Source organism: Jaculus jaculus, chromosome 5 (assembly GCF_020740685.1).
Source record: "Jaculus jaculus isolate mJacJac1 chromosome 5, mJacJac1.mat.Y.cur, whole genome shotgun sequence".
NCBI classification, from domain to species: domain Eukaryota; kingdom Metazoa; phylum Chordata; class Mammalia; order Rodentia; family Dipodidae; genus Jaculus; species Jaculus jaculus.
The window spans coordinates 128,198,688-128,222,572 of NC_059106.1; the positions used below are offsets into that span (position 1 = coordinate 128,198,688).

The 23,885-nt window shown below is 39.4% G+C and overlaps 1 protein-coding gene across 4 annotated transcripts in view; it reads right to left on the reverse strand.

Moving 5' to 3' along the window:
* Positions 1–7,530: 7,530 nt before the first annotated feature.
* Positions 7,531–23,885, reverse strand: part of Opa1 (OPA1 mitochondrial dynamin like GTPase) — a 79,855-nt gene continuing 63,500 nt past the window's right edge. For all 4 annotated transcript variants that reach the window (XM_004654249.2, XM_004654254.3, XM_004654250.2 and 1 more), the window contains 2 exons: positions 10,996–11,077; positions 7,531–7,931 (listed from right to left, as the gene is read on the reverse strand). In XM_004654249.2, coding sequence (XP_004654306.1) covers positions 11,013–11,077 — 65 coding nt within the window. In that variant the 3' untranslated portion in view covers positions 7,531–7,931; positions 10,996–11,012. The remainder of the gene's footprint in view (positions 7,932–10,995; positions 11,078–23,885) is intronic.

The following is a 23,885-nucleotide window of genomic DNA, read 5'->3' on the forward strand; positions in this document are numbered from 1 at the left end:
TTTTTGTTTTTCAAGGTAGGGTCTTGCTCTAGCCCAGGCTGACCTGGAATTCACTATGTAGTCTCAGAGTGGCCTTGAACTCACAGTGATCCTCCTAAGTGCTGGGATTAAAGGCGAGTGCCCCCATGCCCGGCTTCAAATACATTCTTTTTTAAAAAAATTTTTGTCCATTATTTATTTATTTATTTATTTATTTATTTGAGATTGACAGACAGAGAGAAGAAGACAGATAGAGGGAGGGAGAGAGCGAGAATGGGCGCGCCAGGGCTTCCAGCCTCTGCAAACGAACTCCAGACATGTGCGCCCCTTGTGCATCCAGCTAACGTGGGACCTGGGGATCCGAGCCTCGAACCGGGGCCCTTAGGCTTCACAGGCAAGCGCTTAACCGCTAAGCCATCTCTCCAGCCCTCAAATACATTCTTTAAAAAATCATTTATATTCACAAGGAGAGAGGGGGATGATATGAATGAATTATGGGTGTGTCAGGGCCATCTGTCACTGCAAACAGACTCCAGACACATGCACCACATTATATATCTGGCTTTACCTGGGTACTGGGCCGTCAGACTATGCATGCAACCATCTTTAATCACTGAGCCATCTCTCCAGGCCTCAACACATGGCTGAAGGAGAATAAGCATTGTCCTTGCTAGGAATATGGGACCACATGTGTGGAGGCGGAGAGACAGCTGGGGTGCAGAGAACTGGCAGAGTGCTTGCTTAGCATTAGTGAGGCTCTGGGCTTGACATTCAACACCAGAGAAGGTAGGAAGGAAGGAGGGAAGGAAGGGAGGGATAAAGGAAAAGACGACACTGACTAGTACAGCAGACAAATGTGAAACAAAGAAACTCGCAAGGTCTGAGTTCTCGTCAGAAACAAAAGCATTACACTGGTCTGGAAGGAAAACTTATCTGGAAAAATATGATCTAGTTTTCTTATATTAATGAACTTAGGTGGTATCAGACTAGTGTTTTGACTTTTGCAAAAGATATTGTAACTTGGTTCAGTCATGCAGCTAAGTAAGTAGGCCAAGTAGGTTTGCTTCCTGATGATTTGGCCTAACTAAACTTGAGCAAAGCGAGATGAAGATAACCTGCTCCTTACACATTCTTTTATGAAATAACCAAGCATCTGGTAAATGCCATAGTGGATAAAACTCTCATTTCCAGGTGCTCTGCCATTTAGTACCTGTAAGAAATAAGCATCAGGGGCTGGAGAGATGGCTTAGTGGTTAAGGCACTTGCCTGCAAAGCCTAAGGACCCAGGTTAGATTCCCCAGTACCCACGTTAGCCAGATGCACAAGCTCATGCGTCTGGAGTTTGTTTGCAGTGGCAAGATGTCCCAGCACACCCATTCTGTCTGTCTTTTTCTAATAAATAAATTTTTTTTTAAAAAAGAAAGAAATAAGCATCAGAATGGATCTTCTTCCATAAAGGTTAGGAGTGTAATGTGGATTCTAACCTACAGCCAGAAAACCTGTCTTGAGCTGTGGGAGGCTGTGGCCAGCATCACTGTGGGATGATTGGGTTTCCAGCAATGCCTCTAGCCTTTCAAGTTTGCAACTTCTCAAATACTTGGCTAGGGACCAGTTTACAACTCAACAAATATTAATCATAAGAACACTCCAGCAACAATGATTCTCTATCATAAAGAACTCTGATTTAGAGATTATGTAAAGGAAGGGTGGAGGAGGGTTAATCAAAATCTAAGAGAGTATATGAATAAGCCATATGGTAACCTACTTTTTTGGACAATGGTGCACCCAAAAGCCATAAATTATTACTAGAACATTTTCAGTGCCAGGGATGGGATACCTTCTAGTGAGTTGTTGGCCAAGGAGGTCCCTGATGCCCCCAAAACATTATAAGCCATTGCCAAGGTTCTTGGTTTCTCACCACAAATAGATGGTAAGACTCTATTGCTGAAGACTCCACATGTTTTGGGCTGCAAGGTCACTGAGAAACCAAGCTGGAACTGAGCTGAACACCTTCTCCCTGTAGACTAGATATAAAACTGGAAAAAGCTATGCTGCATGCAGCTCTATAGGACAGAAGTCATCAGTGAAGATAAAGAACAGTGGACACTGCAAGCCTAAAGTTTGATCAGCCAGGCCAAATGAGCCAACAGGTGCAGCAGTGGCATGTCTGTTACAGGGGAACCAACCGCTCTCTAAATGAACTGGCAGCATGCTCCATGGGAGGGAACACATGCCTGATATCAAAAACCTATGAGGGGGAAATTCATGAGCCCTAGGGGTGTAACGCCTGCTGGTATCTGGCTAAATACATATATTAAACTCACCAAACTGCCTGGTAAGCATTTCTCTTACTGCTTATACCCACATATTAATGCTACTCTCACTTTTGTTTAGAAAAGCTTCTCTTTTCAGATGGCACTGACCTATGGGATAACTCAAAAGGTAGCATAGTTCTGAGGAGAGAGAAAGGGGAGTGCTCAGAACTGATCAAACTTTATCACACCTTCCAAGGCTCAGGGTCCATTGCAGAAGAGGTGGCAGGAAAAATATAAGAGCCAAAGGAAGGGTAGGACTCCTTATGACGTGCTCCTCCAGACACAAAAAGGCCTGGATATCCATGACCTTGCAATGCCTGACACTACCTAAACAGGACCTTCAAATACTTGGCTAGGGACCAGTTTACAACTCAACAAATATTAATCATAAAAACACTCCAGCAACAATGATTCTCTATCATAAAGAACTCTGATTTAGAGATTACATAAACAGAAGGAAGAAAAGATCATGACATAGAGACTGAGAGGGGGAGGAGATAGGATGGGAGAGTAGAGCTGCGAAGGGGAAGTGAGATGAGGGAGGGAATTATCATGGTTTATTGTCTATAATTATGGAAATTGTCAATAAAAGTTAAAAAGAACTCTGATTTAAGCACATAAAAAAATGTAAAAACTAGTACTCCATTATCTAATCAATGATTTAACCCCAAATGAACCTCGAAATCTCTTGAAGGGGGATCATGCACAGATCCTCAATTTTTTCTTTTCCCAGGGTCTCATGGAGCTTAGGATGGACTTGAATTAATCGTTCTCCTGTGTCCACCTTCTGAGTGCTGAGATTATAGGCATGTGCCACCACATCCAGTCACACTCAACTTTGAATACAGTAACTGCCATTTTAGGATAGACTTAAGTGGATGACTAGGACACAGGGTTTTCTTACTTGGTCTTATAAACTGTCTTCAGGTTAATGATCACCTAAATTGAACAGTCTTCCTTGTTAACCCCTAATGACTTTTGTAGCTGTTTTAGTCCCTGAGTTCTCTGTATCTGTCCACTTATTCTAATTTTGTGTAGGACATATGATCATCTTAGTTACCACAAATTGGGTGATTATTTTAAAATGTTTAGTGGCCAGGGGCTGGTGGTGTATACCTTTAATCTCAGTACTTGGGAGGCACTGAGCTTGAAGCCAGCCTGGGACTACAAAGTGCATTCCAGGTCAGCCTGGGCTAGAGAGAGACCCTACCTCAAACTGACCCCCCACCCCGCAAAAAAAGGTAAAATGTTTAGTGATATAACTATTATCTACATGCACATAACTGTATTAACTCTTCAACTAAATATGTTAAAACACATTATCTACTAAGTTTTCAGTAAGTAGATTCTTTTTTTTAAAAAAAAAATTATTTGAGAGACAGAATGCGAGAATGGGTGCACCAGGGCCTCCAGCCATTGCAAACTTCAGATACATGTGCCACCTTGTTCATCTGGCTTACGTGTGTCCTGAGGAATCGAACCTGGGTCCTTTGGCTTTGCAGGCAAGCACCTTAACCACTAAGCTGTTTCTCCAGCCCAGATTCTTCAGTTTTTTGATAAAATATTTTGAACCTGAATTAAAGGATGAAAATTTGAATTAACATAACTTTCTAGAGTACTGTGCAGTACTTATTGCAGCAATCACAGTTTTGGAGCTTCTCCTAGTCTTGGCTTCAGTCAAGTGTGCCTTGACACTGTACTTTCCACATCTAACCAATTACTTGGTCAGTGTCACTTGCGAGCAAAGTTCTGGCAGCCACAGAGAAATGCACACTGGAATTTTTAACTGGATGGTCGACAGTGAAGGCCATGGCAGTGAATTTTAAAAACTTTTCATATATTTCACCAAAGAAAATAACAGAATGTTTTGACAAGTGTCAAGATAGAAACAAAAGCATTTTGTGGATTCCAATGGGGAAATGCAAAGTATGAGAAGAGCCACACTCAAGTTTGATAGAGCATGAATTTAGCTGTATTTTGAGGTCAATTCATGATCCCAGGAACACAGGCTTCTTTATCTCCCTCATCAAAACAAGGAACATATAAAAGATCCTCTCTCCAATAACAGAATTATAATGGCATTTAAATATCTTTTAATTACTCATTTACACAAATGACTTTAGATCAAGCACAGGCCAAATGTAAGTTGTAGCAACATTTACATTTAGTGTAAGGTTTTAAAAATAATACAAAGTTCATTCACAGTACACAAGTGAAAACAAAGTAAGTTTAAAATATTTAAACATCACAAAGCCATGATCATGTAGAAGGTAAGCATATTTCCACACTGCTAAAGTATATGAAAGTATAACATATACCAGCTTAGAGAACTAACATAAAAGCCATCATCATGATTTTACTGACTGGAAAGAAAAAAATACCATGTTTCTTTTCTCAGATAAATACATCGAAAATAAATAAATACAAAATGATTTCTACTAAAGAAATTTGTCCTTTAAACCTACATTTTCAATTTTTTATTTTATTCTTTTCAGATAGTGTGTCACTATGTAGCCCAAGCTGGCCTCGAATTCATAGTCCTCCTGCCTTCGCCTCTCCAGGACTGGAATTACAATCACTGCCACCAGTATCTTACACGTGACATTCCTAAACCGTTAGGTTAGGGGCACCACACTCTGCAGTGTTCACTATTCTTTGCATTTGGTCACTAAATAATTTGTGGGAAGGATTACATTAGAATAATGGTTGGGGGATGGAGAGATGGCTTAGTGGTTTAAGCACTTGCCTGTGAAGCCTAAGGACCCTGGTTTGAGGCTTGACTCCCCAGGACCCATGTTAGCCCGATGCACAAGGGGGCGCACACGTCTGGAGTTCGTTTGCAGTGGCTGGAGGCCCTGGTGCACCCATTCTCTCTTCCTCTATCTGTCTCTTTCTCTGTCTGTTGCTCTCAAATAAATAAACAAAAAAAAAAAAAATCATGGTTGGAAATGGTGCTACAACAAAGAGAAAGGAACCAGAGGACCGGAAAGGCTGTTAGCTATTTGGATGGAAAGCAGCACACGCTTCACACCACTTGCCCCTCTGTGGTGTGTTTTGTGCACACACTGACCTTTATAGCTAATATCCTGACCAGTTAATTTTGTGTATTATCATTTAAAATTATTCAGTTCTTCAGAGCTTCATTTGCTCCATTCTTTGAAAATTCTGGCATGAAAATAAACAGTTCTTTGTCCAGTGAGACTTTCATTTCTGCATAGTAAATCTCTGAGATTTTTTAAATTATTATTATTATTTTGAGGTAGGGTCTCACTGATTCATTATATAATCTCAGGGTGGCTTTGAGCTCACAGAAATTCTCCTACCTTTGCCTCCTGAGTGCTGGAATTAAAGGTGTGTGCCACTCTGCTTAGTTGAGATTATTTTTAAATTTGAATCTTTCCTAGTTTTTGAACTATAGACACCAACACACAGGGTTTACTGTTGAGACTGAATTTATTTTTTTCTTTCTATGACATCTGAATTTAATAAATACCTAGCTTTCAAGGGAAGGGAGAGAAAAAAACATGCTTAGTATGAGAGCAGCTAAAAAAAGAAAACAAAAAAACCACCCCTAGGGATCGAAATGATGGGGCTTTAGAAATACATGTTACCACTTAGTTCAGGGAGGCTGACGTGCTGTCCACTGTGCCAAGGCAATCACATACTTTGATACCTACAGTACTGATCTCCTCCCGAAAGTAAGGGTTCTCCTCTGCCTTAAAAAAATCACACAAAGGGGCGTGATAAAATTACTATCCCAACACCAGCCATGGCTGAGGGCACGAGTTGTCAATCAATGTACAGCTCACACAAACCAGTGTGGTTCTATTTCCCTTTTTTCTTTAGAAATAGATAGATGTATATTTGTAATGAATGTTTCTCTACTGTAAAAAAGAAAAAAGTTCATGGGGGCTATAGGGCTGCATCAGTGAGGAGCTTATATACTGCCAGCCTGGGTAGTGGAATTCAACCACTGAGGCCACATCCTAACCTTTGTGGGCAAAACAGAACTCTATGGTGTCTTTTTCACCACTGTCCCTAGACCCAAGAGACTCAACGGCCCTCACATACTTGTTTACCAGATACCAATGTACACTGCCTACTAGCTGCTGAGCCCTCACCTACTTTTCTGATTCTCCTGCTCTGCCTTGTCAGCAATCTCCTACTGGCATGTACCACCACAACTGGAGGAACTTACTTTTCTTATGAGACAGTTTAAATTAAATATTACTGAATTCCCAGTTTCTGAAATGTTTTGTGACATTCTCTAACCTAATATAGAGTCAGATTTTGAGGGATCACAATAAATAGGGTATTAGCATTCAAAAAAGAAAAAAAGAAATAACACCAAACCAACCCAAAACCTAAAACTGGAGCAGTGGTGGACAGGGAACTGGTACCAAAAACAAGAAACAAGAAAACCACCATAAAATTAAGTGGAAAACATGAACTCACACAGTGGACATTTTTACTAGCACAATAAAGCCTTAATAAAACAAGTGGGAAAGACACGTTATATAAAAAACTGCATATCTGTTTGCTTTAAAAGCCTTTAAGTAATAAAACAACTTTATGCAAAATACATATTGTGAAGGTATTATAACTAAACTACAACTAATTAAACTGTTAATTTTCTTTCAATTTTCAGTCAAGTGGGGATGGCCAACATCAATGCAATTGTTGGAGTAGTTTCTATTTGAAGTGGTATGTGGCTGTGGTGTAGTTCTGTGGTAGAGCGCTGCCTCCCATGTTTGAGGCCATGGCTTTCAACCCAGCAAACCCCTTCATCCCAAATAGACACTGTACGAAGACAGTGTTTTCCTGATGTCTGGTTCAAGAGGGCTGGCAGTGTTCTAAATGAAATTAGGCAACTGTTTACGCTCAATCTTCTCCATCCTGTACACGATTCAGTGACTCTGACAATTACCCTACTGCTATCAGAAAGTCTAACTTAAAGCACACACTATTCAAAAGAGAACCCTTTCAAATGGATAGAGTGTCAAACAGCAACTGAAGGGAAGCCGCTTCGGATGCAAGGAAAGAAGGGCCGAAGCTTCTTCGGTGAGTGCACACTGAGCTGGCAGGGCCCAGTTAACTGGCCTGTAGGGCTCTACAGCTAACCCGTTTTCTTTCACAGGGATACAAACTGACAGCACACTTACGTGGTTCCTGGGTGTAGAACACTGCAGTACAGATGCTTACTTACATCGGGTGCCATCAGTCTATACACAACTGATACCTTAAACAAAATCAGCATGTTTTATTCCAAATCAACAAGCAATATGTTTCTGGAAAAGAAACTGATAGAACATCCATGATGAGTTTCATTAGTGCCACCACAAACAAGACAACGACACAGCAAGTTTCTTCTAGAACTAAACCTAACGCAATGCCAATTATGTTTTACCAATATGGCAGTTGAGTTGGATGAGAGAATGTTAATGCTATTTTCAGTGTTCCTCCAGTCACAAGGCAGCTGAGGGTTGTAGCGCCTGTAACACACATCAATTCTCTTTACCCTATCACTTTATTTTGCATTTACAAAGGTAGAACAGAAGAAAAAGAGGCAGGACAAAAAGACTCCAAAGTTTTCTTTCTTCCGATGTATGCAGAGGCGATTATTTTATGATCAGGATTCTGTAAAAATGAATTAATTTGATAAACTCAGATGTGTCAAGAAATGCAAAATTTCTAAACAAATTATTATATCATGATCATGCTATAAAATTAAACCTTAACTATATTTAAATCATTTAGAATATCACCTACCATAAAATATTAGCATCATCTTTTTAAAAATTTTTTTTTTTGTTCATTATTTATTTATTTATTTGAGAGTGACAGACACAGGGAGAAAGATAGATAGAAGGAGAGAGAATGGGCACGCCAGGGCTTCCAGCCTCTGCAAACGAACTCCAGACGCGTGCGCCCCCTTGTGCATCTGGCTAACGTGGGACCTGGGGAACCGAGCCTCGAACTGGGATCCTTAGCCTTCACAGGCAAGCGCTTAACCACTAAGCCATCTCTCCAGCCCCTATTAGCATCATCTTATCAGACATAATATATGAATACAAGTATCAGAATTTGATTCTCCGGGTGTGTGTGGGTGGTCAGGTGTGAAAGCAGGCACATACATGCCATGGTGTGCATGGGGGCTAGACAGCAACTTCAGGGAGTCAGTTCTTGAGGCAGGGGTTCTCTCTCTGAGTCTCGCTGTCGTTCTTTTCTGCCCTCTCTGTGAGCTTCTGGGATAGCTCCTGTCTCCACTTCCCATCATGCTGTCAGTGTGCGGGGATTACAGAAGCCCACAAGCCCACTGCAGCTTCTGGGTTTTTATGTGGGGTTTGGTGATCAGACTCTGGTCCTCAGGCTTGAGCAGAAAGTGCTTTATCCTGGAGCCAATCCCCAGCCTTGAATTCACTTTTTTTTTTTTTTTGTGAGGTAGGGTCTTGCTCTAGTCCAGGCTGACCTGGAATTCACTCTGTAGTCTCAGGGTGGCCTTGAACTCATGGCGATCCTCCTACCTCTGCTGGGATTAAGGGTGTGCACCACTATGCCCAGCTTAGAATTCATTCTTTATAGAAAGAGCTTACATTAATTTTTTGGTAGAGAAGACTCCGTATATGGCTGTGTTAGGTGTAAACTACATCAGCAAATATTAGCACTGTAATTACAAGAAACTATCTTGAAGAGAAGAGGAACGCCACATGCTAAAATCACAGCTGAGAAGCTATTGCTTCAGATGGCTGGTAATAAGACGTCAGACTCAAGCAAGGCCCTCATCTGCCAGATTTACTCCACCTGTCCAATTCAGACACTTAGCAAGAGTCCACAAAGACATAGGGTGGGGCAGGGACTCCACAGGCATTCCTCAAGAAAAACTGGGATGTTTTCCCTATGGCCAGGGCCTTTTTGCACGCAAACATCACTACAGCCAGTGGGACCTGCTCTTGGGATTGACACTAGCAGAAAAAAGGAGTGTCCAGGCAGTAATGGCCACTACAAATCTTGTAATGAGTAGCTACACTGGAGGCATAACACTATTATATAAGTTAAGATATTGACTGGTTTGGATTTCCTCATTTAATTACCCCCACTAACACAGCTTATATTTTTAACAGCATTCATGAATTTTTTTTTTCCTCCAAAGGCCTATAAACAAAAACGTTGCTGGGCATGGTGGCGTACCTTTAATCACAGCACTTGGGAGGTGGAGGTAGGAGGATTGCTGAGAGCTTGAGGCCATCCTGGGACTACATAGTAAATTCCAGGTCAGCATGGGCTAGAGCAAGACCCTACCTCAAAAGTAAAAAAAAAAAAAAAAAAGTCATGTGCACCCAGGGCTAAAGAGAAGATCTGAATCAAGAGGGTAATAAAAATGTTTAACTCTGGTAGCAACTATTAAAGTTCCACTAGGATGATACTGGAATGCTTCATGGTACTAAAATAAATTTTTATACACTGAAGATGTAGAAACTATATTGATATTTATAAAAACATCATCAATTTTGGCTTGAGTTGAAGATAACTGCATTTAAAAGGTAATTACATTTTTTGTACAGTTTTAAGTATCTGTGTTTCAAAGAAACAAATAAAACAGCTTTCTTCTAGGGTTTTCTAACTTCTTTTCCCCCAATCACTTGCCGGTGGAATGCTAGTAATAATGTACAATCTGGGCCCTGCCATTGTGGCCAGCTTGCTTTCTCAAGCAAACTTCCGCTGTGATGGAGAAGTGTATGGTATTTGGCATTAAGGACCTTTACTAAAGTGAACTAAGTGCGGCCAGGGAGGGAACCTTCACATTTCTAGCACTTCCAGTTCAAAAAGTTCTTCCAGTGAGAAAATATTTAAATAAATGATAATGTCTTAAACATATCACTTATTATCTAAACTTCCTCAATAAAAGTGGATGACTAGGGCTGTAATTAAGTGATTAAGGTGCTTGCTTGCAAAGCCTGATGGCCTGGGTTAGATTCTCAAATAGACACGTAAAGCCAGATGTACAAAGTGGCCCATATATTTGGAGTTCATCTGCAGGAGGAAGAGGCCATAGTGTGCTCATTCTCTCTCTCCCCTTGCAAATGAATGTTTGCATAAATAAATAAATAACGTGACTCACTATAGTAATTCTTCAGTAATAATAACTGGCTATATACTAAGGGAAATCCTTAAAAATATATTTTATTAGCAACACATATACAATGCTAGGCTAAAGGATAAGACAGGTCCACATATTTACAGTTACAAAATCTAAAGCCATACAAGGGATTTTAAATGGGCCAAATGCTGCTGTAAATGTTTCTAAATAAGAGCAGAATGAGGACAATTAAACTGTGTAGTGCAGCCAAGTAAGGACTGCTCACTGACTGAACATGAGGGATAAATCATGGCACTTCAGGTCACTTGCGCTTTTCAGTGAAGAAAAGGAGTAACCTGAATGTCATAAATTATTATGTAAGTATCTCAGGTCTTTATTCATCTTGGCTTTGTCCAAAATGAGCTCCCAAGAACATTTTCAGTTTAGGTGGAAGTCATCAAGGTATTCAGAAGTTCATTATCCATTTGAAGCTGGTTTCAATGGATCATGTCACTGAAACTATTAATACTACAAGAAAGCAAGCTGGACAACTTTTTAAAACTATTAAGAACAGTTTAACAGATAAACCTCACACTCAGTACCAGTGAAGTATGGTTTACTTACTTTTTACTCACTGCAATTTACTTCTCCTGATGAAGAGCTTCAATGAAAGCATCAAGTTTTTCTTGAATTTCTCTAACTTTCTCTATGGAGATAAAAGAGTAAATAAAAATAAATTTATGTTTCAAAAGCATTACAAATCAATGGTGATAATTACTTACTAAACAGCCTGGAAAATTTCTGTATTTGATTAGGAAGAAAATTATTCTCACCACATTGTAACCTGAGATCCAACTATGTATACATGGGCCAACATGGTGGCATGGGGCTACTTTTTGGAAGAGGAAGATGTCCCTCTGGACAGCTGTTAAGAAATGAACCCCCACATGGAAAACTACATGTACAGACACATGGATAACTATGAACAGAATTATTCTGGTCTATTTTCTGAAGCACTGCCAAGAAAATAAGGAAACTATTTTTAGGCATGACAAGAGTAGCCAGGCATGGTGGCACATGACTGTAATTCTAGAACTTGGAAGACTGAGGCAAGATGACTATAAGTTCAAGGCTAGCCTGGACTACGTTGTAAACCCCCATCTCAAAAAATAAAAAGGTGGGTATTTACTTCGCCTTGGTCTGGGAAAGGACCTTGAAGCATACAGTCATGGGAGAAGGTGTAGAGCAAAGATCCACCAATATAGCCACAGTGCAGGTATGCTTCCACCCACATTTCAAAATGAGAATATTAAATGGAGAGAAGTATTTGCAATAAATAGGGAAGGTAATAATACTTTTAAAAACCACATAAAAATGCCTTCCCAGGCATGAATGTGGGGGGCATTAGAAATATTAGAGCCACTGAAGGTAGATTTATATTACTTGATTTTTACTTTAAAAATATATTTATTTATTTGCAATCAGAGAGAGAAAGGGGAGGGAGGGAGGGAAGGAAGGAGGGAAGGGGAAAGGGAGGAAAAGGGAAGAAGGAAAGGGAGAAAGAATGGGCATGTCAGGACCTCTAGCTATTGCATGTGCCATTTTGTGCATCTGGCTTTATATGGCTTCTGGGAATCAAACTCTGGGTTGTTAGGTTTCATAGGCAAGCGCCTTATGTGCTCAGCCATCTCCCAAGCCCCATTTTTACTTTTTCATTTTATTACCTTCCAAATAAAAGCTCTTGTTTCTCTTTGTAAGATGTACATTTCTTTCACATATGTAAACAATTCACAGTCCATATTAATCTTGTATTAAAAGTGGAAAAGTCAAAATCTATCCATTGCTGTTGACTTAATCATGTACCTCATACTTTAAAATGTAGGGTACACTAAGCATAATAGATACTTTTGCCTCTCTTTCCCCCTTGTTAACACAATTTAACATGTTAGGGGGAATTACTAATTGTCATGAGCTCAGTAGTTCAAAGCTGACAGTCTAAAAGCAAATTTGACATTCTACTGTCTACCCATAAGGGGATCATCTAAGATGCCTCCAAAGTTCAACATTATGTCTTTTAAAATTAAAAGTAAATATTGTGCATCTGACATGAGTATGTGTGTAAGGGTGTGCATGTGGAGGTCAGGGTTGTTGCCTGTATCCACCTTCTTTAAGCGGCCTCTTGCTATTGTACACAAGTCTGGCCCACAAGTAGCTTTTGGTGGGTGCTGGGGAATTGAACTCAGAGCCAGGAGGCCTTGCAAGCAAGCTCCTTTAATCACTGAGTTACCTCTCTAGCTCCTGCTTTAAAAAGCAAGCATCCATGATGAGTACCCAATAAAAGGAAGACCTGTCCTTTTATTATTCTGGTTTTTTTTTTTTTTTTGGTGTTCTCTTTATTTATTTACTTTTTATTAAGTAGGACCTTCGTATGGATCCTTTTATTATTCTTTAAATTTTTTGTTCATTTTTATTTATTTACTTGAGAGTGAGAGAGAGAGAGAGGCAGAGAGAGAGAGAGGGAGGGAGGGAAGGAGAGGGAGGGAGAAAATGGGTGTGCCAGGGCCTCCAGCCACTGCAAATGAACTCCAGATGCGTGCGTCCCCTTGTGCATCTGGCTAACATGGGTCCTGGGGAATCAACCTTTGAATGCGGGTCCTTAGGCTTCACAGGCAAGTGCTTAACCGCTAAGCCATCTCTCCAGCCCCCTTTTATTATTCTTATTAGCACTGTAAGAATTCAACAAAGTCTGCTTTGGTTACATGGCAAAGAACATGATATTTTCATAGTCTTTTTTTTTCTGGTAATTTAGCACTTTTAATTCTAATTTTTGGTATTAGATTAAGTTTGATAATAAAAATATGAGGGGAATAAAGCCCTATTTTTTGATCAAACTTTTATTGAGAAAACATAATCATTATCACAAGAGTAGTATTACCTCTTTCTATAGAAATGAAACTAGAGAAGATAATTCCAACCCTTATCTTAGAGGATTGACTTACTTTTCTGGAAGGCTGCCTTCCATTTCTTTTTAGTTTTAAAAATATTTTATTTATATTTATTTTTTTATGGTAGGGGGAGAATATGGGCATTCCAGGGCTTCTAGCCACTGCAAACAAACTCCTGATGCATGTTCCTCCATGTGCATCTGGCGTATGTGAGTACTGGGGAATCAAAACTGGGTCCTTAGTCTTCAAAGGGAAGTGCCTTAACTGCTAAGCTATCTCCCCAGCTCTGCCTTTCATTTCATTTCATTTCTTTTCTTTTTTTTTTTTTTAAGTTTTTGGAGGTAGGATCTCACTGTAGCTCAGGCTGGCCTGGAATTCTGGAATTCACTATGTAGTCCAGGGTGGCCTCAAACTCACAGCGATCCTCCTTCCTTTGCTTCCCAAGTGCAGGGAATAAAGGCATGCACCACCATGCCGGCTTTCATTTCTTAAATAATAGTGAAACTATATATTTCCTTTTCCAAATGAGGCCATAATCTTAGTTTTTAAAAAAGATTTTATTTTTATTTATGATGAGACAGAGAGAGAGCGAGTGAGAATGGGCACACCAGGGCCTCTAGCCAGTGCAAAGGAACTCCACACACATGCGCCACCATGTGCATCTGGCTTATGTGGGACTTGGAAGACAAACCTGGGTCCTTTGGCTTTGCAGACCAGGTGCCTTAATTGCTAAGCTATCTCTCCAGTTCAATCTTAGTTTTAAAACAACTCCATCCATAAGTAAAGTCCATCAGCTAAAGAATCCTTTACAACGGAGAGGGTAGGACAGTGTTTGATTTCTAGGTTGTTCAGCTGCATTCTGGGTACGGGTAGTATCTTAAAGAGAGGGTAGGAGAGTGTTTTCTGTGTTGTTTAGCAGCACTGTGGACATGGGGTCTTTAAAGCACATCACACGGAGACCTTGGAGGTGCTGATAGCCTCAGCAACTCCTCAATCACTTCTCCGAGAAATGTTTCTATTTTGGAAAGCTATACCACATGAAGAGTAAAAAAGAAATCCAATTTTATTTGAGCAATGATTTGAATGCAATTACACAGCTGCAGGACCAGCTATCTGACCTTTTCCCTGTTAATGACCTCCTCCTCTTCAGTGGGACAGACTATCTGAAGGTGTTGGGACAGTAGTGTCATTCACAAGAGACTAGCCAAAGCAAGAGCTATTTGTATTAAAACATACCAACAGCCACTCTGAGAAGGTGTATAAATAAGGTAAAGTCTTCTGTAATATCAAATAAAAATCACATCCTTCTAAAATTAAGAGTTAAACAGTATTTATTTGCTAAATGAACACATAAGAGTTATTTAATATGAAAATCAAAGAACAAAAACGTAAACTGCCTCTAAGGAGCTATGCTTTTATTTAAAAAAAAATTAGAATATCAGGATATAAGCCAGGTGTGGTGGCACACACCTTTAATCCCAGCACCCAGGAGGCAGAAGTAGGAGGATCCCACCACCCCGAGGCTACATAGTGAATTCCAGGAGCTAGAGTTAGATCCTACCTTGAAAATAAAAAAATAAAGAAAGAAAATCAGGATGTTTCTACCACTTTGCTTGAGAGCCCCAGAATGACACAAAGAGCACTTTAGTAAGTTACTAGGAAGTCATGGGGTGGGTGGGGTGAGAAGAGAAAGAAAGGAAGTAAATGACACAAGAAGAAAGAATAGTTGTCAAGATGCAGCCTTTTAAAATAAAAAAAATTTTTTTCAAGTCCTGTCTTCAGCCTTCTTTCACCTATAAAAACACTGGATGGAGTAAAATAGCACCCAGACCATGCCCTGTTCCTTAGAAGCCTCCCTTGCTCACTCTCATCAGTCTGTGGGATGTCTGCTACTTTTGGAATGATTTCAGATGTGACAATGCCTTCTGATTCACTCAGCTACCAAAGACGAGGACATAGTCACCTAAGTGCTAGCCCCATCTACAGTCCTTGGGCTCAGAAACACACTAGATCTGCAGCCATATTCGGAGGCTATATAACAAAGAAAATGCTATTCTTTCAAACCTATTCATTTATTACTCTTTTTTTGTATTAATCTTATATAAAATAACATATATTCTGGTAAAAATCAAGACTATGAGCACAGATCAGCCTAATTACAAAGCAAACTCTATTTTCTATCACGCATTTGAATTAAATATTTATAATGAGAATTCATGAAATTTGTGGCATACACGATAAACTAAATTTACTTAGGAAGAGCTTAACTACTTCTGTTACACAATTCTATATGAGGGAATACGGAGTCTACTTCCCATTTATCCAATGTTTACTTAAAAGATGAGCTATTTCAAACATCAATTCATTGTGCTCTTTGATTGAGTCATGAATATTCCCATAATCCCAACTCATAAAGCACCAGTCTCAGTGAATGAAGTTCCCTCACTTTTTTCTTCCTTTCAGATGACTTGGTACCCATTCACATTTTGGGTTTCTTTATCTCCACATGAAATAATACTGCTACTCTCATTTTCTTTTTCAGTCTTCTGATACTTGCTCTAAAAGCCTCAAATACAGACTAATCTGTAATTAGGTTTTGAATACACTGTGAATGCCAAAAGGCCAAACCTGGGAGAAGGTTCACTTCTGCGGTTAATAACAGTTTAGAACAGGAACAAAGAACCACACACAAAACACTACCACATGCACTGAAATCACCCTTTATTAACTTCTGATGTTTTTGAAGAAATAGGCTGAAAATTTACTAGAGTGGCTCACTTTAAGCAAACCATTGATACATGCAGAGATCCAAAGCATCTCAGCCACCATCTCAGAACATGCTGCATAAGCACTTTTTGCCAGCCTTTAAGACATGCTGTCGGTAAGATTCTGCTGTACAAAGCTGTTCTCCATGGTGTTGAACATTAAAAGAACCCTCTTATTATGCAGTGCAGGCTGCTTCTGGAAAGGTCTGCTTTTATTGGACAATTATACTATGTAAGTGCCCTTCAGAAACCTATACTAAAGATATCTAAGATATGAAGAGATAAGGAATTTGAAAAAGGGGAAATGATATTAAATGATCAAAGTTAAAATAGATGTCCACGAGTATTTATTGTCAACGATCTGACCTAACCAAGCCTTAATTCAGGGACTAAAGATAACATTTAGCAATGTGCTATTTTATGACCATAAATGATACTGTTTGTGAGAACTGTTCAACTTAAGTTTGCTAAATACAGAGCTCCTCAAGAGTAACTTTGAATAAGCTAAGCTTGTTAAGACTTAAAAAAGGGGGGGGTGCAGGCTGGAGAGATGGCTCAGTAGCTAAAGGTGCTTGCTTGCAAAGCCTGATGGTTGGGTTTGATTCCCCAGTATCCACATAAAGCCAGATACACACAGTGGCACATGCATCTGGAGTTCATTTGCAGGGGCAGGAGGCCTTGGCGTACCAACTCGCTCTCTCTGTCTTCTTTTTTGTCTCTCTCAAATGAATAAAAATATTAAAAATAAGAACAAACTCCTTTAAGACAAGACAAGCATCCCTATAAGGACTAATATCACCAACACCTATTCAAATAATTTCTATGTACCTTGAAGTCTGTAAGATTTCAGCATGGGTTAACATGGAATGGCCCAAAATTCAGAATATTACTTGTTAGCCACTGAAACTTTCTTAATTGAATAGTAACACTAATTTTAGGTCAGCCAATTATTAATGATTATGGATCAGACTTATTTAACAAAAAAAGTGCAGTAATCACTCCAGATGCATGTCAATCCCCATAGGTGAAAAACCTGACTAAATAACCACATATTTGGGCTTCATCATTTCAATTTTCCTAGGCCTGCCTATGTTATCAGGCTAAACTGAAGTGTTAACAAAATGAAGAGCCACAGGACTGTTGATGCACATGGTCCTTTGATTTATTTTGTCATCTAACTTGTCCATGATGAGGATCAATGAGCCATTCCTCAGGCGTGAGGACAGATGTACTTAAGCTTCTCCTAAGCAGCCACCACATGTGGTGGTTTGGTGGCTTCACGATCATGGAGCACCACGCTACATCCAGCAAGACGCAAGCCCTTTCTGGAGGATATTCTGGGGTTTACAAGACCTATTCCAAGTTTCACTGTATCTTTTTTTTTTTTTTTTTTGGTTTTTCGAGGTAGGGTCTCACTCTGGTCCAGGCTGACTTGGAATTAACTCTGTCATCTCAGGGTGGCCTTGAACTCATGGCAATCCTCCTACCTCTGCCTCCCAAGTGCTGGGATTAAAGGCATGTGCCACCACACCCAGCTCACTGTATCTCTTTTGTCCAGATTTTCTCTTTTCTTCCATTGAATGTCTTCACTTAACCAAGGTATCTGGTGACAGAGCTGAAGGTAACAATATTTGTCACCTTTAACCTGGGAATAATTTTAGCATGGGAGAATATATTTTTATTTATGCTCCCTCCCTCCCTCCCTCCCTTTCTTCCTTCTTTTTCTGTCCTTTCCCTCCCTCCCCTTCATTTTTTCCTCCTTTTCTCTCTCTCCTTTCCTTCCTTCCTTTTCTGTCAGACAAGGCCATGTTATGTAGTCCAGGCTGGCTTGGAACACAATGCACTCCTCCTGCCTCAGCTTCCCAAGTGCTGGGATTACAAACTGGCATTCCCATGCCTTGTAATTATGCCTAATTCTTAAAAAAAAAAATTTTAAAACTCCCACCATTTAAAGTATATGTAACATTTATTTTGAGGAAGGAAGTTACAAATAATAAACTTTTATGGGATTCATGACCATCTTCTTTTAGGAAAAGCTAAATAGAATCTATCATAAGATTACAACTGTGTACTGTGACTCATTTTATATCCAACATATAATTGCTCCAAATTATATCAGCTCATATGATAAGTTTCAAGTTCCCTGATACACTAGCTCATTAATAATATGTTGCTTTATGCCCCCACTCTTGCCACAGCTAAAATATACTTTGTCAACATAAATATGTATCTTTAGTCTCGATGGGAAAACCTAAATATAACAGCTTAGAAAAATATTGGTGTTGGTTATTGAAATGACTAATAAGGTCAGTCAAATATTTTGTTCTAAACAATTAAATATGCTTTTATGCTTTTCATTTCTATTTTCCTCCTATTCTTAAAAGTACATTTTACTCTGAATTGTGTTAGAAGGAAAGTTGAAGCATTTTAAGAAAAGAGAAGCCACCCAGGCAGCCCTAAAGAGATAGATAGGCCATCATTTATCACCTGCAAAGACAGATTTATAAGGAGAGGGCCCCTTCTGTTCCTTTAAGACTGCAAAACAGATGGGAAGTGAATGGACAGCCAATGGGACAAGAAAACACATGGGAGGTGCTGCTGTATGTATGTTCCCAGCATCAGAAAAGAGGTCAAGATTGTAACTGCATGACTGGGTCCTGGCAAGGCTCTTTCTTCAAGCTGGTACAAAGACAAATGCTGTTTCTCACCCTGCTGCCAAACTGATTTTATATATATATGTAGCTTTGTTTAAGACCTTCAGTACTGAGGCTTGAAAAGAGAGACGTAACAGATGAATGAATTGTGAGAATAAGTTTTAAAAGTTGGCCCATTACAAGTAAAAGAAAATACAATCAGTGAATGTGATTCTGATTTATGAATATGAATATGATTTATTACAGGTTTCAGTCGAATTATTAATTCAGATAAAATGCAAAAATCAAATACAAGTTCAATCTTGTGAAGAGGATGCTACATGTGACAATGTGCCCTCAATGCATCACAGGAGGTCAGGTGCTTGTGCTCCCCAAGGCTGATTTGATAGTTCCACTAGTTCTACCAAGAAGTATCATTACTGATACAAGTCCAGTTTCCCTCATCAGAATGAATAGGGGCAGAAATAGTATGTATTCTGCTTTTTCTGGATTTCTAAAAATACTCTTTACTAGTTAAACATCTCTAATTTGAAATCTAAAATCCAAAATGCTTCCAAATCAGAACTGTCATATTAGCATTCAAAAAATTTGGATTTTTGAAGCACTATTTTTTTTTTAATTAAAAAATGCCTAACCTCTCTTGGTTTATTCAGTAAGTCAGAATAAGGGTCAGAAAAACTAAAGTAATTTCAGAATTGATCTTGCATATTTATTCAATTAGGTATCACCTTTACACTTGAAATTCATTTTCTCTGTAGAAAAAAATCATAAATTAAAATAGGAGTGAGAAGATGTAAATTTATAAACCCAAGTTATCTTTTCTGATAAAAGAACCCTAGGCACAACTTGAGGGGTAAATTAGGTTCCTGATGCTTGGTTTCACTCAAAGAGTAGGCTCTACAACTAACAATTACTACTACTCATAAAAAAGCCACACTATAGGCACTGGCTTTTCTATGGTCACAACTCACTAATACAAACCCAAAGATTAAAAATGAACAGAATCCCAAAACAGTTCTACAATGATATCATCTTTAACATACAGTTAGCCCCAGTTCTGCCATAAATAATAATGTAACTGGCTAACTCATCAACTTCAATTAGCACCAACTTCTAAGTATGAACAATGGTAATGTCTCCTCATGGGCCTCAGAGGACTAGAAAACACATGCAAGTTTTGTACGCTGTGAAGTACTACACAAATGTGAAGAGCAGATGTGAGTTTCAAGTAGGACAGGGAACCCAAAATAACATGTGATACACGGACATTAGACTATTTCTACTCCTGAATGTTTCTCTTGATTGCCAGTAACCTCAGAGAAAAACATTTCAGTAGAGGTGAGAATAAAAGATTTCAAAGTTAGGGGCTAGAGAGATAGCTTAGCGGTTAAGGCACTTGCCTGCAAAGCCAAAGGACCCAGGTTCAATTCCCCAGGACCCATGTAAGCCAGATGCACAAGGGGGCACAAGCATCTGGGGTTCATTTGCAGTGGCTGGAGGCCTTGGCATGCCCATTTTCTCTCTCTCTCAAATAAATAAGCTTAAATAAAATATTTTTTTTAAAAAAAGATTTCAAAGTTAGGATGCAAACAGACTCTTGAGAAGTAGGGCAGCTGGCAAACACTCAGAGTTTTTTTTTTTTTAATTAATTTATTTATTTTTATTTGAGAGCGACAGACACAGAGAGAAAGACAGGTAGAGGGAGAGAGGGAGAATGGGCGCGCCAGGGCTTCCAGCCTCTGCAAACGAACTCCAGATGCGTGCGCCCCCTTGTGCATCTGGCTAACGTGGGACCTGGGGAACCAAACCTCGAACCAGGGTTCTTAGGCTTCACAGGCAAGTGCTTAACCGCTAAGCCATCTCTCCAGCCCAACACTCAGAGTTTTCTGGAGTAGAAGGAAGTCAAGACCAAGAAGTGGTGGTCATATGGAAAAGGTTGATCCATTTGTTGTTTTAAGATGAACATGATTAGAGCCTCTTTGGAGGGAAAGGAGAGAGCTAATGAAGACACAAGACACACAGAGAGGCCAAGATCTGGAATGCTGGTGAATTCACTTTTAAAGAAAGTGACTTTTCAGTAAATGATATACTACAACATGGCCCCTGGAGTACCTGTATTTTATCAAGTAAATAACTGTTCCAGAGGACTTACTTCTATTAAGGTTGCTTGCTTCTCTGAATGAAAAATTTCAAACTAAGTTCATATAAAGAAAAGGAAGTGCAATTGAGGACACCCTCACAGATGAGAAATGAGAAATGAGTGCTTGAACAATGAACTGAAGGTATGGGAATAAAAAAGGAAGCTGACTTGAGAGTGCCCTGTGATAACTGTTCTGGAAATATGGCCCAAGGGTCACACTCATAATTTTGTTAAATTACAATGAGAAGTTGACCCCTGGTTGGTGACATATTTTTTTATGATGTATGTAAAAGTTTTTTAAAATAGTTTTTAAAAAATTTATTTGTTAGAGAGACAGTGACAACAAAAGTGAGAATGAGCACGCCAGGACTTCTAGCCACTGCAAATGAACTCCAGATGCATGTGTCCTCTTGTGTATCTGGCTAATGTGGGTCCTGGGGACTTGAACCTGGGTCCTTTGGCTTTTCAGGCAAGCGCCTTATCCACTAAGCCATCCCTCCAGCCCTGTACAAGTTTTTTTGGATGATCATTTTGTACATGGGAGAGAACAAGCAGGAGATCTAGTTAAGATGGGCCACACAAGCTTGAAAACTTCACTAGTTCAAGTAATACTTCAATGTATTCCCAGGAGACAGGCTCAAAACAGGAACAGGAAATGAGACACTACATGTGAATTCCAAGAGCAGAAGCTGATACCATGACCACAGTCACCACGTGGTCCTGTGCAATCAAGAGGTTAAGAAAATACCCTTGACTTTTAAAACGAAGCATGTCATATATTAGCTTCATCATTCCCATGAGTATGGTAATGAAGATTATGTAATTTCTGAGGAAATTTTATATTGTGCCCACTGGGAGGGAAAGGTTAAAAACGTATAACCGTAAAAAATTAAATTCCTTTGTCAGCTCCCGTCTCTAGCTACCTCTAAGAAGTGCACTTCAGATATCCTCAGCCTGTGTGTGTGTCAACCAACAAGCCTTCACGCTTGTCCTTGTTTGCACAGTTGCCCATGCCTGACTTGGTTTATGATTTGTATCCTGGTGCACAGACCAGTGGATTGTTTTTTGGTCAGATTTAGGTTTCTATTTGGGGATACTAGTTTTTACATCTAAAAAAAAATATATATGTGTGTGTGTGTGTGTGTGTGTGTATGTATGTATGTTCAGAACATATACAAACACCTACCAAAACAAAATTTAATCCCAACTTTAAGTATGTGATTTCATTTTAACATCTCTCACTGAGGAAATTGGTAAGTATTATTAAAAGTGGAAAACCAGTCTAATTTCCAGTTTTAAACTGGCCTTTTGAAAACCTAAAACTATTTCCACAATAGCACACAAATAAACCTTAAAATGATAAGTTACAAAGCCAATCTATAGATTACCAAGGGGAACCTTCTTGTTATTATTTTGCCTTTAGTAATGTAAAACCAGAGTTTGAAGCCCAAAAGGTATACTTGCTAAGAAAGACTTGAGTACCAGTAGCCTACAGAATATTATAGAGAAGTAAGTATCCTTTTAATCTTATACCAATTTATCAATATCTCTAAAGTGTGACTTTAAAAAAAACAGATCTAGGTCATGAAAAATGTGCTTTCATTCTAAAAGTCACATTTTGACTTTTGGATTTTCTCATCAGTAACTGGAAGATCACACTGCTGAGACCTCGTCCCAGGGAATTCTGTGTGGCAATAACTACTCTAGCACAGAGGGCGCTCCCCAATGAGCACTCGTTCTTTGTTAACTCCGTCCTTCCTTCTAGAGCTATGGCACAAAGCACAGCCTTTGTGGCTGTGGGATTCAAGGTAAATGTCCTTCTCTCCTGTCTTCCTTAATGCTTTATCAATGTCACCTCACTGTGAGGAACACTTCCAAGGAAAACACAATCACTTCTATTCTGAAAAGATATATTAACAAGTTCAAGTACTGTGAATAGGAAATAAAAATATTTATTCTTTTGTAAAGGGAGCATAATGCTTCCTTTTTAGCATACACATATCTAGTAATAGCTATTACAGAAAAACCTGAATGTCAAAAAAATGTATTCCAGTTGGACGTGGTGGCGCACGCCTTTAATCCCAGCACTTGGGTGGCATAGGTAGGAGGATTGCTGTGAGTTCGAGGCCACCCTGAGACTACATAGTGAGTTCCAGGTCAGCCTGGACTAGAGTGAGACTCTACCTTGAAAAAAAAAAAAAACAAAAACAAACAAAAAAGTATTCTAATAAGCTTAAAAATTCCTAATAAAAAGTTTCTTTTTGGTGTGTATGTGTGAACTGGATGGACTGATAATCATGAAGTCCCTGTGATTTTGGTACAGTTGAGGCCAGATTGCAAGAGATCAGCAAGAGAGTGGAGGGAACAGGACAGCAAACAAAAGCTACCCCATAGGAGATGAAAGGGCAAGCAGGGAGCAGGAGAAAGCTTTCTTAGATGAAAGTGCCTCCAATCTTCCCTCTGAAATCCAAAGAAGGGCTAGAGAAAGTCAGTATTAAAAAAATCATGATCACACATGGCTTTAGTCCCAGCACTCAGGAATCAGGTAGGAGAATCACCATGAGTTCAAGGCCACCATGAGACTACACAGTGAATTCCAGGTCAGCTCTGAGCTAGAGTAAGACCCTACCTTGAAAAAAAATTATCATTATTAAGCATTCACTAAGCATGTATAAAAATACACTGCACAAACAGTGGTAAATTTATAAATCAATCAAATCATTTGAATCCATGTTAACAAACACAGAATAATTTTCTTTCAATGGTTATTTGGTAGACTTATAGTTACACTGTAGAAAGCAGTTTTCTTCCTGCTTAATTACACAACCCTGGCAGTATCTGAGTGAGGTTTTTTTTTTTTTTAATTTTTTTTATTTATTTGGGAGTGACAACGAAAGAAGCAGAGAGAGTGAGGGGGGAAGGGGGAGGGGGAGGGAGGGAGGGAGGGAGGATGCACCAGGGTCTCCAGCCACTGCAAACGAACTCTAAGACGCATGCAGACCCTTGTATA